Below are 15,130 nucleotides of genomic sequence, written 5' to 3' on the forward strand. Positions count from 1 at the left end.
TTTTTGTTAAAAGTACAAACCATTAATTTTGTCACTATCCACGAAGGTTAAAGGTTCATACGTGAACGGAGATGATTAAGGTAGCTGTTGTGTGGCCCTGTTTTCCACTATCAAGTGCGCTTCAGAAGTGCGCATTAAACACGACAAGCAGTCTGAAGATGCAGGGTACTAATATCAACAAGCCGATAAACGGCATAGATTTTTCTTTAAACATTTAAATTCTGTTGTAAATCAACAGAGAAACACATATTTATGGGTAGCTGTGTCAGTAGAAAAACATGATTATGTTCAACAACTTTTGTGGAAGCCCTACACATCTTGCTGATCCCATGCCGATACACAAAAAGAAGGCCGATATAATCGATCAGATTATTGGCTGACCTCTAAGCAACACTGGTACATGCATTTATTGATTTTGATGCTTGAGTTTAACTGTTAGCTCGCATTGCCAAACTTTTGTTGTTAAAACCATAAAATTTAACTTTATTATTTGGTATCTAACCATGCCTTCTATGCAGATTGATGATACCTCAAATAAGAAGGCTAGCTTTTGTGTAAAGTGTAATGACTGCAACATACGTAGATGACATCACTCCTTCTACTGTAAGATGTAGAATGAGTGCTTTGATATTACAGGAGCTATTTTAAATTTTAAAAAGTCAACGTGCACGTAGGAGGTCTGGAAAGGATGACGAGGTGAGAAAAGACTACAATATGTATTATGTAGTAAGTGCTAATATTCAGGGCAAGCCAGTGTCCTAAGTTTCAGAAACCAAGGGGCATCAGCTCTTGAGTTTTTAGCTTCCAGTGTGCTTGGCAAGAGATAATCGCAGGGGCGGATCCAGGGGGGGCACGTGCCCCCCCTCCCTTAAAAAAATGTATATGAAATCGAGATATTCTAATAGAGCAGTCAATCACCAATCACTCTAATAAAGCAGTCACAGTGTTCATGGGGAAGTGTAGCTTACTTAGGAAGCTATAAATAGGATTTTATTTTACATAACATACGTGATATAATATATTTGGTAAAGGATAACTAGCTATTATTGTTGTGACCTTTTTTTTTTTTTTTTTTTTGCTCTTCAACTTTTTTTCAGCAAGGTGCCCCCCCTCTTTCCAGGCTCTGGATCCGCCCCTGAATCGTTTGTTCTTGCATTTGTTGTGCCCCTTTCATGTATTATATGCTGGGCTGTTGACAGAAGCCTGTCCACAAGTTTTTAAAATGTACTGTGTAAGCTAGTGCTGAAAACAGTGGGAATGCATTGTTGTTAAATTGGATTCAAGGCTCGATTCAAGGTGTGTGACATTTGACATCAACCTATAAACCTATATTGAACCAGGTTAGTCCCCCCCCAAAGAAATGTTTGTAGTGTGTGCATGCGTGTGTGCTAGTTAACACCAGGTTTCCATTTAACAGCTGGGTAGATTGGAGCAATGGGAGTAAAGTTTCTTGCTCAAGGAAACAACAGCAACACCAAAGTGTACTGACTGGGCATCAAACCTACAACCTTTCGATTAGCAGGCTAATTCCCAGACCACCTATCTAAGTTGCCTCAGGTGGAATTGCCAACACGGCTCTTAGCGCCTGACTAGTGTCCAGGCACCCCATTGTTTCATTGGGTCACCATGACCAACTTGACTGCAGATGGACCTTGCTTTTGTATGTGTGTGTGTACGTGCGTGGGTGAGTGAGTGTGTGGTGTGTTTGTCTGTGTGTAATGTGTACATCGTGTGTGTATAAATATTCTGGTAATGTTTTACTGTTTTTATCTTTATATGACTTTGCTCCTGATTATTCCAGTGAGATGCTTTGGAAACCAGTGACGTGGCTAAGCCAGATGAAATAGTTGGAAAATATCTGGTGTCACTGTCTGGTCAATAGAAGTAAGAGTATGTCGTTTGGATTAACTTGTTATCCCTTGTTGTTACAGGTACATATATGGGCTGCTTCTTCAGTTAGGTAGTCACAGGATTGACTATGGAAAGTTTTGTCCTCATAGAAACTGCACTAGGTTTACTATTGAAACTGCACTAGGTTACACAACTGCACTAGGTTACACAACCAACACATCCACATCAAACTGTTACACAATGTCTAACAATGTAAAGAAGGATCTTTTCATAACAGTAAGAACCAAAGCATAAGGCTAGGCAAATTTAAGTCGATTCCTTGTTTCCCATCAGCACCCGCTTGTGCTAAAACACTGCTGCTCAACTTTCATTATTGCACTTTCAACAAGACACACCCACTTATTCACACGTGATTCTTAACCTTGTGCAAATTCTTAAACATGTATGAGTTTTACATTGATTATTAAACAGTTTGTGATTTTCTATATTTGTGATTGTACATATACAAAATGTGTAAAAGTACATTGTAAAGTTAAAATAGCTAATTTAAAAATTAAATATAAAAATCATGTGATGTCACAATGAATAATGACCGCCTAACCGCATCAAAATTGAGGAAGTGGCTGATGGGAAACAAGGAATCAACTTTGCCTGGCCTGAAGGTGTACCCACGAATCTATTCAATTGATCTGTTTCTGCTGCCATGTAGCTCAAAAGCTGTAAAAGTTCAGTAGCTTCCTTGAAACCAGATGTGTTAATAGACATACGTATATGTGTGCAAGTATACAGGAACTTCATACAAGGGCGTACATATACTTTTGTATTCAATTAAATTCCAAGTGCCTGAGATTTATTAATGCATGGTTTCCTGAATCGTTGGCGTACAGAGGATAAGTAATAGTTAGACTTCAGACCACAGGGGTCTAAGTAATTTAGTAACCCGATGGCCCAGTGTTGTGGCGCCTGAGCAAAGCGAAGGCGCTACTACAGGGCCTGAGGGTTACTAAATTACTTAGACCCCTGTGGTCTGAAGTCTAAGTTATTTAGACCCTTTATGTAGTTGTTGTACCTTAACATTGTTGACAGCTGCTTGTAACAGAGAAATGTAGCGTTCATTAGTAGAAACAAGCCATTACTCCACCCGTAACAACAGTCACGGGTTTAAAATTAATTTTCATGTGGTGATGCGTTGCCAACGCTACCAGTGCAAGTGCGCGTAATAAACATGAAAAGGGTCTAAGTAAACATGAAAGGGTCTAAGTAAACATGAAAAGGGTCTAAGTAACTTAGACACCTCCAAAATCCACCAAATTCACCACAAAAAGGGTCTAAGAATAGAAAAATGCATTTGATAGATTTCATACAGGCTGTACATTGCCCGAAACCAATACATATCACTACGTACAGCCATAATATTTGTCAGTATGTAAATATAACAGTGTTAATAAGTGACATTAATCATAATCCATTAGCAGGCTATTCAATTAACACTGGTTAGAGCTGCTGCACAAGTACTATTGCACATTAGACATGTCTTTCCTAACCAAATAACAGAAAAACTGGGAGATTAGTCATTTCATCATCTGGTGGTATGAGGAAAGTTACTTCTTTTGTGTTTGAGCATACTGCTGTCCATCTGAAAGAACTCTTACTCTCCCATTATGAGCTGGCTATGTTGCTGTCTAAGCTTTTTACTATTTAGGTCATCAATAATGTGTATTTGTAGCTCTAGGTCAAGCTCTGGACACCCTAACCTATCTTCTCCTGTGGACCTCAGTCCTAAGTGTCTACTGTGTTTATTTTAATTTGAGGGTAATGTACAGACCTTAATTACTGAGTATAGTGTACACTCTGGAAGATTGTGAGTGTACAACATTACTATGCAAAGCATACATTTGTTATAAGGCCATCCAGTTTCGTTTCTTCTTTATCTAAGTCAGTACCATCTACTTGAGTTCAGAATCATCTTGGCCATTTTGATATAAGCTTGCGGTCTCTAATTCAAATTGGTCCAAGTAGTCTTCGTATAGGTCCCAACGTCATAAAGCCACACAGTCAAGCCACATCCTGGTTACAGCACCAGTTTTTTTTGTTTTTTTTACTAACAAGAATTCTTGGTGTTAAGTGGTGTGAAGTGCTTAATACATTTCTCTTGTAAACTTCTGTATCCAGTTATACATAATTTAGTACAAAAAAGTGGTAAATAAACCAGTCTATTAGCAACAAGCCTAAAAGTGAATTTTAAACCTAAAATCGCACCTTTTAAAAATATAGTTAAACTATTCATAGGTATTATGGGGTATATGTACAGATGTTGAGCTTTTTGAAAAAAAAATCTATTTTAGGTCTGTAACGCAGACAGTTTGTGATGTAAACTGTGCCATCTAACATTAAACCATTATCTACCTCAAAAGACACCTTTGTATGCAAAATTTGAGGCTAGTGGGTGTTTCCCTGCCGAGAAGCACTATTTTTTATAAATGATAAAAGCTTTATAAACACTTTCCATGTTATAAATAGTGGTAAATGTCACAGAAGTTACCAAGAGGCTTTACCAGATGCGAAATTAATAATGGGGCATGTCTTGTGGTCAAACTGCATACTTTGCTCTGTATGTCAAGCAGTTTGTGATACTTTGTGATACACCAAGTTTGTTTCCATGTCAAAATATTATACCAGTTGTGGCTGACACATTTTATGAACAATCACAGCCCTGGGGTGTATCCTCTCGGAAATATTTGTAAAAAATCACAATTTGAAACATTGTTCCTGCATTTCAAGTGATGTGCAATGTCAAAAGGGTCACAAATGTGCTAAAACATGTGTCAGAATTTGTGGGTGCATCCTGTGGTTGGAATACAAACTCACTATTTTGTGAACAAATTTCTAATTAGTAATTTATGTCATGCTTGATGTTTCAAGGTTTGAAATACTAGTGATGGGTAGTGTTACTCTAACTTACTATCAGACAAAAGCAGTATCCCAAGTGGTTCACTTCTACCATCAAACACAATTTTCACTGTGTTCATTCCTTAACCCTTTAAAGACCGCCGCCGTAATATTACGTCCAAATATAAACTCACGTGAAAGACCGCCGCCGTAATATTACGTCCAACTTCCCAAAGCTGCTAGATCGTCTTCTTCTCTTCATAGAGCTTTAATTCGAATATATATTATTAGATGCGCTTATCGGTAACCAAGTTCTGTCGTTAAGACTAAAAAATGGCGTCTGGAGGTGATGATTTTGAGCGCTTGAGTGGGGCGGTCGTTCTTGCGTGGCTGTCCAATTCTAGCGACGAAATGGATGATTCTGATGATTCCTTAGAGGTTGTTTACGCTGGAATGGATGCAGGTGAGTTAGAAGAGGTGAGTTCTTGTGGTAATCTTTCTGGTAGCGACGATAATAATGAATCTGGGAGGGGAAACGAAAGCGTGATCGATCCTTCACTGCCTGGGCCTTCTAGCGGTTCTGTAGGTGTTTCTCGCCGTTCTAGTCGATTGTATCGAGCTGAAAACGAAACGGATAGCAGTGAGGAGAGTGAGAGAAGTGAAGATAGCTTGTCTGATGACGATGAGAGCGAAAGGGAAGAGAGTAGCCCACGTGGGAAAGCCCCCAAGCGAGCTAAAACTTCACAAAAGTCCGCGGAAACGGAATGGAGGAATGCTACTGGTTTTTCACCACTCCCCTTGAAGAATTTTGATGATAGCAACTCAGGTATTCAAGCACCTTTTAAATTGCCTGCTGATGCAAAGGAAATGGACTATTTCAAGCTGTTTTTTGATCATGAGCTAGTAGGTGAAATTTGTAAAGAAACAAATAGCTATGCAAACCAGCTTTTAGCTAGTTCTACAGCAAAGACGAAAACATTGCAAAACTGGGTAAGGACCACTCGCGATGAAATGTACAGGTTCCTTGGATTGGTTATTTTGATGGGTATTGTTGTTAAAAAATCATACACGGAATATTGGTCGACTAATCCAATCATTCATACGCCAATTTTCAGTGCGATTTTTACTAGGAAACGTTTTCTTCAGATCAAACGATGTCTTCATTTCTCAAGCGACACTGGAGGTGCTTCAGCAGATAGACAGACTAATAGATTGAGAAAAATTAGGCCTGTAGTTAGTTTTTTAACGAAACGGTTCTCCGAAGTGTTTATGCCATTGCGTAATCTTTGTATTGATGAAAGTCTTCTTTTATGGAAAGGAAGACTCTTGTTCAAGCAATATATACCAAAAAAATGCAACCGTTTTGGAATCAAACTATTTGTCCTGTGCGATTGTAAAACCCGCTACATCCTCGATTTTATTGTCTACACTGGTGATAGGAGCGACATTACCTTTGAGAAGGAGTTTGGCTATACTGGATCTGTAGTTAGGACTTTACTATCACCGTATTTAGGTAAGGGTCACATCTTGTATGTAGATAATTGGTATAGTAGCCCAACTTTGTTTGCAAATCTTTTTAAAAATCACACGGGTGCTTGTGGGACTGTTGGTGGTAGGCGTACTAAAATGCCATGCTTTAGGAAAATATTACGTAAAGGACAAATAGAAGCTTACCGAAATGATGCACTTTTGGCTATGAAGTGGAAGGCCAAACGGGATGTACGCATGCTTACGACTGTGCATAAACCGGATATAATAGATACAGAAAAAACTCACCATGCAACAGGACAAATTATACGTAAGCCTGCCTGTGTAGTTGACTATTCCAAACACATGGGGGGAGTGGATAAAACTGACATGCAAATTAGCCTCACTGAATGTACACGTAAAACCCGTAAATGGTATATTAAATTGTTTTTTCACCTTGTCGATATGTCTCTGTATAATGCGTATGTTTTGTATAAAGTAAATACTGGTAAGAAATTACAATTTGTTGAGTTTCGTAAGCATATTGTAGAGCAGATTTTTGAGCATTACTCAACCCAATTGGAGAGGACTGCATCCCCCAGTGCTGTGGACAATCCCAATCGTCTTGTTGGTAAGAGTGTATTGAAAAGTTTATTACATAAATATTATTGTACATATATCAGGTCGGCATTTTCCATCACCGGTTCCAGAGACTCCAGGGCAAGGTCGGACGACACAACGGAGATGCCATGTTTGTCGCACAACAACGCAGCGAGCTACAAAAAGAAAAGAAACAAGGTTTATGTGTACTGACTGTAATGTAGCATTATGTGTGCACCCATGTTTCAAGGACTACCATACATTACGTGACTATTGACATATGTGTAATGTGTATTATTATACTGTTGACTTGAACTATTTATAGACATGCAACCCCCCATGCCTTGCATATGTTACTATGCACCAATTGTACCAAGTATATGTACCCTTAAAATTTTTATGAATATTTATCCCCCCCCCCTCCCACAAACCCTATTATTCAAAAATGTTATCTAGTATAAATTAACCTTTGAGAAAAATACTGGTTTGTGTTACATGATGTGCATCCTTACATGTGTGTGTGCTCATGTACATTCATGCTAGTGTGTGTGTGTTTGTGCATGCATGCATGTGTGCGTGCTTGTATCACTGCGTCTGCATGTGCATGCGTTTGTGTGTGTGTGTATACAGCCGTGTGTGTGTGCATAACTCTGTGTGTGAGTTTGCATGCATGTGTGCATGTGTGCGTGAACATGTACGTGTTCATCCTATCATACATAAAATGAAGTGCTGGTGTAATGGGACACAGTAATAAAGGTAATATCAGAAATACAGACAGATGGATTTTAAGTGTTTCTATGGCAACACCAAAACAACCAGAAGCCTTAAAATGTACTGCATATGGAAAACTGATCTCCTTGATCTATATTGAATTAAAAAATTGGACAAAATTTGTTTTGATAAAGTATAGCAACAAGTTATTTTACAACACGCAAATATGGGAAAATAAAGTCAACATATCAAAATAATGGATTACAATAGCTGCAAATATAGACACAATAATGTAAAACTATTGAAGCCATATAAATACATAATGTGTTTGGGTTGGTTGTACGCCCGTACTCTTTCAGTCATGGAATGTTGTGGTAGTCATGGCAACACAGTCATGGAGATGTTATCAGAATTGTATTACTACGTATAGAAATGTATTACTATGCATTATTTAACTGTATCTATGGCAACACCAAAACAATCAGAAGCCTTAAAATGTACTGCATATGGAAAACTGATCCCCTTGGTCTATATTGAATTAAAAAATTGGACAAAATTTGTTTTGATATAGTATAGTAACAAGTTATTTTACAATACGCAAATATGGGAAAATAAAGTCAACATATCAAAATAATGGATTACAATAGCTGCAAATATAGACACAGTAACGTAAAACTATTGAAGCCATATAAATACATAATGTGTTTGGGTTGGTTGTACGCCCGTACTCTTTCAGTCATGGAATGTTGTGGTAGTCATGGCAACACAGTCATGGAGATATTATCAGAATTGTATTACTACGTATAGAAATGTATTACTATGCATTATTTAACTGTATCTATGGCAACACCAAAACAACTAGAAGCCTTAAAATGTACTGCATATGGAAAACTGATCCACTTGGTCTATATTGAAGTTAAAAAACTGGACAAAATTTGTTTAGATAAAGCATAACAGCACATTATTTTGCAATACGCAAATATGGGAAAATATAGGCCACATCAAAATAATGGATTACAATAACTGCTAATATAAATACGACAGCGTAAAACTAGTGAAGCCATATAGGTGCATAATATGTTTTTATGGTTTGTACGCTCCTATTCTTTCAGTCTAGGAATGTTGTGGTAGTCATGGCAACACAGTCATGGAGATATTATCAGAAATGTAATACTGTGTATATTTATATGTTACTATGGCAACTGAAAAACAACATGAAGCCATAAATGTGCATTATATGGAAACTGCTTCCTATGGTGTACTTTAAAATAAAATTTAAATGGAGAAAATCCATTCAGGTGAAGGAATACAGCACATTTACAAAAATCATATAAATTTGGAAAAACCCCTTGGTCTTAGAGGGTAGAAAAGTGTACATTTCAGTGGTCCTTAAAGGGTTAAGGAGAAAGTACAAAAAGCATCCCACTGACATCAACAAGAACAAGCTGCAGAAAACGATCTTCAGATACTAATGGCTGAAGCCAAATGTAATTTTGAAGCAAGTCTAATCCATAATTTTGCAATCAGTAACAACCACCTTATATTTAAATATATTTCGTCTCTTGCAAAAAGTGAGTACTTTCCAACTTGTGACCAAAACAAAGCTAGCCTGTATAACAGCTACTTTTACTCAGTTTTTACTAGAAGCTCACTTTCAGAAACCAATGAATTCACAACTGTAGATAGCTCTGATAATACTTTTTTGAGTGACATATCCATCACACCGACAGATGTCTATGCCTCTTTAGACCCAATCAAGGCAATGGGTCCTGATGGAATCAGTCCCAAGGTGCTAAAATACTGTGCTGATATCCTTGCCAACCCTTTAAGGTATCTTTTCTCCATAACTCTCACTAAGGGCTATTTGCCTACTGAATGGCATACTCACTGTATAATTCCAGTCTTCAAATCTGGTGATCATGCTGTTGTTTCAAACTATCGCCCTATTTCTCTTCTATACATTATCTCCAAGGTGTTTGAGAAAATTATTTTCAAGGAGACTATTCAGCATCTAACAAACTTATTTATGCCACATCAGTTTGGACTTCTACCTGGTTGCTCCACCTTGCAACAGTTATTGTTATTTACTAATGTGACCCGATTTGCAAAAAGGTACCTTTTTCGCACATTTCAAAACTCGAGTAAAGAGCGACTGAAAATTTCCAAAAATAATAAGCCTCCTTTTTTATTGCATATATGGGTGCGCATAAGCCTAGGCTATTACACCGCAAAATTATAGCTTCGTGGGTACATCGTACCGAAAGATACTACGCAAAATATAGGGCCATGTGCACATACTACGATAGACGTAACACGGAATCACTTACAAATAGCCGATTTGTTTTCAATGGCGGTTCTTTTGCGCGCGAAGCTGCTGCAATGGCCAGTCGGAGTAGAAATAGAGTTACTTCAGCTTTAAACTCTCTTTGTAACGATGGGCTTGGTCACTCTCTAAACACAAACCACGAAGAATTTGAGGCGCTTATTGAGGAATATTTTGACGATGATGAAAGTTACGTAGAATCGGAATGCGGTAAGGAATCCATTAAAATATTTCTGCCATGTCGAGGTGAAAATTCCACCTAGGTTACGATGTAAACACTACTGAATGTGATGAAGACACTTATGAAGAATTTGACAACAATGCAGGTATATTTACAACATACACAAAAAACAGTAAAATTAGTTGAACAGTAGGTCTTTTCGAAGAAGAGATTTCCCTAAACTTTACTTCAGCAGTTGATACTACTATGTCTCCAGGCAGTGGCATGCTTCAGTCTCCGCTAGCAAATAACCACCAGGAAACGATGACTCCAGAATCTTCTTGTGTTCCAGAAGTGTATTGCCCAGCCAGTGTAGTGTCTACTGATAGTCAGCAGATCACCAGTACGCCTGATACATCACTGAATGATAGTCAGCCGATCACCAGTACGCCTGATACATCACTGCCTGATACATCACTGAATGATAATCAGCCATTCACTAGCACACCACTTACCAACAGAAGCAGTAGTACTCCTGGTTCAACATCTGCAAGGAAAGAAGGAGAATGGATTCAAACAGTGACAGTAGCAGTTCATCATTACCACCTCCAGCCACAGGTAGTAGTACACTGGTAGATGAAAGGGAAGGTCTACTTTGTGAAGAGTTCGTAGTAAACACATGTGGTTGCAAGAAGACTGATGGTAGATCATGTAGCTCTCAGTTCACAACAGAGCACTTCATTGAAATGAGGGCTCGAGCCTCTCTTATGACACACGACGAACTTGACATGGTCATCTTAGGGTCATTGATGACAACATTGAACAGGAGTGAGAACATCATAGATGGTAGACACAAGGCTAAAAGGAGACAAAGGAACTATTCTGACTACATGCACAACAGGGTTCCGGTTTGTTCAGTTACCTTTGGGTTTCTTTATGGAATTGGACCAAAGAAGAGACTTCAGTCCATTAGGTCACATTACTTGGAATGTGGAATGACACCACGAGTCCATGGAAACAGTAAGTGTCTTCCTCACAACGCCATGCCATTTGATGTCATCAATGCTGCTGTCAAGTTTCTGCAGAACTATGCTGAACAACATGCCATCCTCTTGCCTGGACGCATACCTGGATATAAAAGAGACGATATGAAATTGTTACCATCGAGCAGCAGTAAAAAGGTTAGTTTTCTTGTATGAAAGGACTGAAACAATTCTATAGGTTCTTGGGATTTCAAAACTGGCATTCAAGGAACCATTGAGATCATGTGATCCTACTCACATAATATTTTTTCATAAAAGTTGACATGTTAGAAGCTTTCAAACATAGAAACAACATACTCTATACATGACCGTCTCAGCAAAAACCCGCTTTTTCGCACACTTGCCGAATTTCTTTTTATTGTCTCAGCGTTATCTCTAGTGCCTAAGGAGTGGATAATCCAAATTTCAGCTAATTCCGGTGAGCAGTTTTGGAATTATAGTGCTAGACAGTAGGTAGAGTAAGAAAATCGATTTGTACAACAACTATACTAAACATAAATTACATGCGCTTACATTCGAGGCTGTAACTCTTGTTTGCTTTACCCTACACTGTTGAAATTTGGCTTAAAAGATTCAGCAGTCATTGGCCAATCAACTGAGGCATAGGTTTAGACTGGTATTTGATTGCGTGGTTACTCACAAAGCCAGTTTTACAAAAGAAATGGCAACGATTCTTCACGTCTACTGCACTGTTAACAAATGCACGTATCAACCATATACCATTAGCGCTACAGAAACAAAACAAGGATTTTCGAACTCTCCATGAGCAGGCGAGTAAGATGGTATATAGTTGTCATTGTTTTGAGACTTCCTTCCCAGAGAACCGGCCCCATTTAAACTTGCAAACTTTTTCCTTTAGAATGCATAATTTTACAAATAATTTTCATTTTTCTAAATATGCATGCTTGTGCAAACATGGCGAGTTTTCGCTGAGACGGTCACATATGTCAGGCGCAACAAAATCGCACTACAAGTTGTATTGTAAACGCAAACATTTGAGAGATGTAAACAGATGACTCTCCCCCACCCAAACAAAAAGAAAGAGAAAACAATTATTTTACATTTCAAACAGTGACACCACTCAGAACGATCTAGTGCTGAATCATTATTGTATTTACTCACATTTAGGATGTGTGGAGACGTTACAAAGACTCTTGCATTCAGGCTGGCATCAGATACGTAGCAAACACCACTTTTCTCGCATACTGGAGAAAGCTGCTCCCACACTTTCTCATTGCCAAGCCACGCACAGATTTGTGTTGGGTCTGTCAACAAAATAGCACAGCTATTATGAGATCCATTAATAAACCAGAAGAAGAAAAGTCACAGGTAAATTTAGAGACATAATCATGACATTATAGAAAACAATACATGAAAATATTAGAATATCCCAATTAGAGATAACCATTTTGGTGATGAATATCACTTTAGTAACCTACTGTAAATTACAACAAAGCCATGTCTATAATGTGCAGATTGTCATTACAAAGCTTCACATGCTAAACACTTAACAAATCAAGGTTTGTCAGTATTCTATTCTGAAAAGTATCAAAGTTCTATTGTTTTTCCTACTGTAGACCATCAAGGAAGCTGAAACACACATCAAACACGTTAAGGAGGAGAGGGACTATTACAGAAAGGCATGCAAGGACAGTGTGAAAGCATTGGAAGAGCTGTACACACATGGTGAAACGATGGAAGTTCCTCTTCCTGGAGCAGAAATACCTTGCAACTCCAACAACAAAACCATACATTACAGCTTTGACATGGCACAACAGGTATTTGCATAAAATCATAGCTAACTGACTATAATGACTTACTTATTGTAGGTCCATTACCCAAGCAACCCTTTCCAGCCTGGTCCTATTTATTTTCTGACACCTCGTAAATGTGCCATATTTGGTGTCTGTTGCGAAGCTGTTCCTCGGCAAGTAAGTTGATACTGTGATGTTTATGAGTTGCATCTCCAATGTGCTATAATTTCAGATAAACTACTTGATCGACGAGGCATCCAATGTTGGCAAAGGTGGAAATACTATAATTTCAATGCTACATCATTTCCTTTATCATCATGGATTTGGAGAAAAATCAGTCCATTTCCATGCAGATAATTGCTGTGGCCAGAATAAGAATCGGTTTCTTATGTACTACTTCATGTGGCGCATTCTCACTGGCCAACATAATGATATCACAATCTCTTTTCTTCCTGTTGGCCACACAAAGTTTAATCCTGATTGGTGTTTTGGACTGCTGAAGCAAAACTATAAGAAGACTTCTATTGGATGTCTTGATGATATTGTGAGAGTAGTAAACCAGTCAGCAAAACCAAACTACGCTCAACTAGTTGGAGCACAGGACGGAAGCAACATAGTGCCAATGTACAACTGGGCAGAGTATTTCGAGCAACACACCATCAAAACTGCGTTGAAGGGGATAACGCAGTTGCACCACTTTAGGTTTAGCTCATCACGCCCTGGAAAGGTATTTGTGAAAAACAGTATTTCTGACACCGAGCGGTGCATTAACTTACGGAAAAATTCTTCATGGCATCCACATCACACAGATCTTCCACAAGTTATCATCCCTGATGGACTATCTATAGAAAGGAAATGGTATTTATTCGATAAAATTAAAGAATTTTGTCCAACAGAAGTGCAAGACATCGTATGTCCTGAACCAACAGAACCTCGGCCATGACCTCCACTTCAGAATACTTCTGTGTTGTATGTATTTAATCTCTTTGAATTGTATCTGTTAACTCATTTTCTACTTACTAGTGCTGTTACAGTAGTGTTTCACTGTGTTTATATCATAGGCCAGGTTAATTACAATCACGCCGCCATTTTTAACCTGACAGAAGCTAACAACTAAAATTAATTATTGTATAATACCACGGTTCTCGCTGTGGCTATTATCCAGTATCATAGTTTACTCTGCTTGCTTTAGTCGGCTTATTTTAAACAACTGAACAACAAAAGCATTGAAACAGTGCGCGCTAAAAGAAATCCTTCATTTGACAGGTATGTTACGTGTTTACAGTCGACAAAACTTCGTTACGTAAACAATAAACTCACCAAACAATCTGAATTACACAGAATATGGCAGTAGCACATCGTCACGAGGAAAAGGAAACAGCCATGCAATAATTAATCCGTTTTATTTTGTAATTTCACTCCGTTTCTGAACACAGCGATTTGTCACGATTAAGAAGAAGATTTGTCGCCTTGATTGGTTACGGAAAATATTCGGAATCTTATACTACAGGTTTGATAGATGTATTAAAGTTAATTTGTAATGTATTGAATCGAAAAACTCCTATATCTCAATAACGGTTGGGTGTATCGCGCTAAAATTTTAACAGCGAATAGTATGTGATTATACAAATGCTTTAATAACAAAAAACAGGTTTTGAAAAATGTGCGAAAAAGGTACCTTTTCGCAAATCCGGTCACATAATGAGCTTCTTGATGCCAAAGAAAATAATAAGATGTCTGATGTTATTTACTTAGACTTAAAAAAAGCCTTTGACACTGTCTCTCACTGTAAGTTGCTGTTCAAACTCCGATCATATGGAATTGTTGGAAAACTGTTTAATTAGTTTGAGGCTTACCTAACTAACCGACACTGATACGTTCATGTAAATAACAGTTCTCAGGGTTAGGGAGCCGTCGATTTTGCCAGCAAAATTATTGGAATAATAGGAATACAAAAGCAACAAGCAAAATGCTGGCATAATAGGAGCACAGTCGAGCAAAATCAAGCAAAATCAACCTACAGACTCTATCAGTTCTTTAACATTACATAGGCACCTCAAACTAACACAACTTACTATTGCAGAAATGTTTGCACGATGTCGTGAAGAGTTGCCTCTCATAAAGAGCAGCATTGAGTATCACATTAAGTCTGGTAAACATGATGATGGAAAGAAAAAGCTTCAAAAAAGGAAAGCTAATGACCTGGATATTGCGCAGTCTTTGATGAAGTACAACAAAGAAGTTCACGGGCAAGGGGAAACCCTTCCTGAACAGCAGCAGGTATTCCGTGTAAAAGTAGTAAAATCGTTTCTTCAAGCCGTTGTGCCCCTTT

At 38.1% G+C, this 15,130-nt stretch overlaps 1 protein-coding gene and 2 long non-coding RNA genes across 7 annotated transcripts; 2 read left to right on the forward strand and 1 right to left on the reverse strand.

Moving 5' to 3' along the window:
* The first annotated feature begins 5,057 nt into the window (after positions 1 to 5,057).
* On the forward strand, positions 5,058 to 7,175 carry LOC136245588 (piggyBac transposable element-derived protein 4-like). Its single transcript, XM_066037093.1, has 2 exons — positions 5,058 to 6,838; positions 6,891 to 7,175. The coding sequence occupies exons 1-2, from the start codon at positions 5,074 to 5,076 to the stop codon at positions 7,082 to 7,084; spliced, it is 1,959 nt and encodes a 652-aa protein (XP_065893165.1). The 5' UTR covers positions 5,058 to 5,073; the 3' UTR covers positions 7,085 to 7,175.
* A 2,965-nt stretch (positions 7,176 to 10,140) lies between these two features.
* LOC136245694 (uncharacterized) lies at positions 10,141 to 14,484 on the reverse strand. 5 transcript variants are annotated; one of them, XR_010696076.1, is made up of 8 exons: positions 14,119 to 14,480; positions 13,575 to 13,640; positions 12,865 to 13,517; positions 12,167 to 12,309; positions 10,924 to 11,129; positions 10,608 to 10,859; positions 10,517 to 10,548; positions 10,143 to 10,467 (listed from the first exon to the last, which is right to left on the reverse strand). It is a non-coding gene; the product is annotated as an uncharacterized lncRNA (long non-coding RNA). The 5 variants fall into 5 exon arrangements; XR_010696078.1 differs by having other exon boundaries at positions 10,605 to 10,859; XR_010696075.1 differs by having other exon boundaries at positions 10,517 to 10,859; positions 14,119 to 14,481.
* LOC136245695 (uncharacterized) lies at positions 12,608 to 13,265 on the forward strand. Its single transcript, XR_010696080.1, has 3 exons — positions 12,608 to 12,822; positions 12,874 to 12,975; positions 13,031 to 13,265. It is a non-coding gene; the product is annotated as an uncharacterized lncRNA (long non-coding RNA).
* Positions 14,485 to 15,130: the final 646 nt, after the last annotated feature.

Source organism: Dysidea avara, chromosome 15 (genome assembly GCF_963678975.1).
Source record: "Dysidea avara chromosome 15, odDysAvar1.4, whole genome shotgun sequence".
NCBI classification, from domain to species: Eukaryota; Metazoa; Porifera; class Demospongiae; order Dictyoceratida; family Dysideidae; genus Dysidea; species Dysidea avara.

Bases quoted from the DNA above. Each gene is read 5' to 3' on its own strand.
- LOC136245588 (XM_066037093.1), top strand. From the start codon at position 5,074: ATGGCGTCTGGAGGTGATGATTTTGAGCGCTTGAGTGGGGCGGTCGTT. The intron at 6,839-6,890 runs GTAAGAGTGTAT...TACATATATCAG, and splicing joins CAATCCCAATCGTCTTGTTG to GTCGGCATTTTCCATCACCG.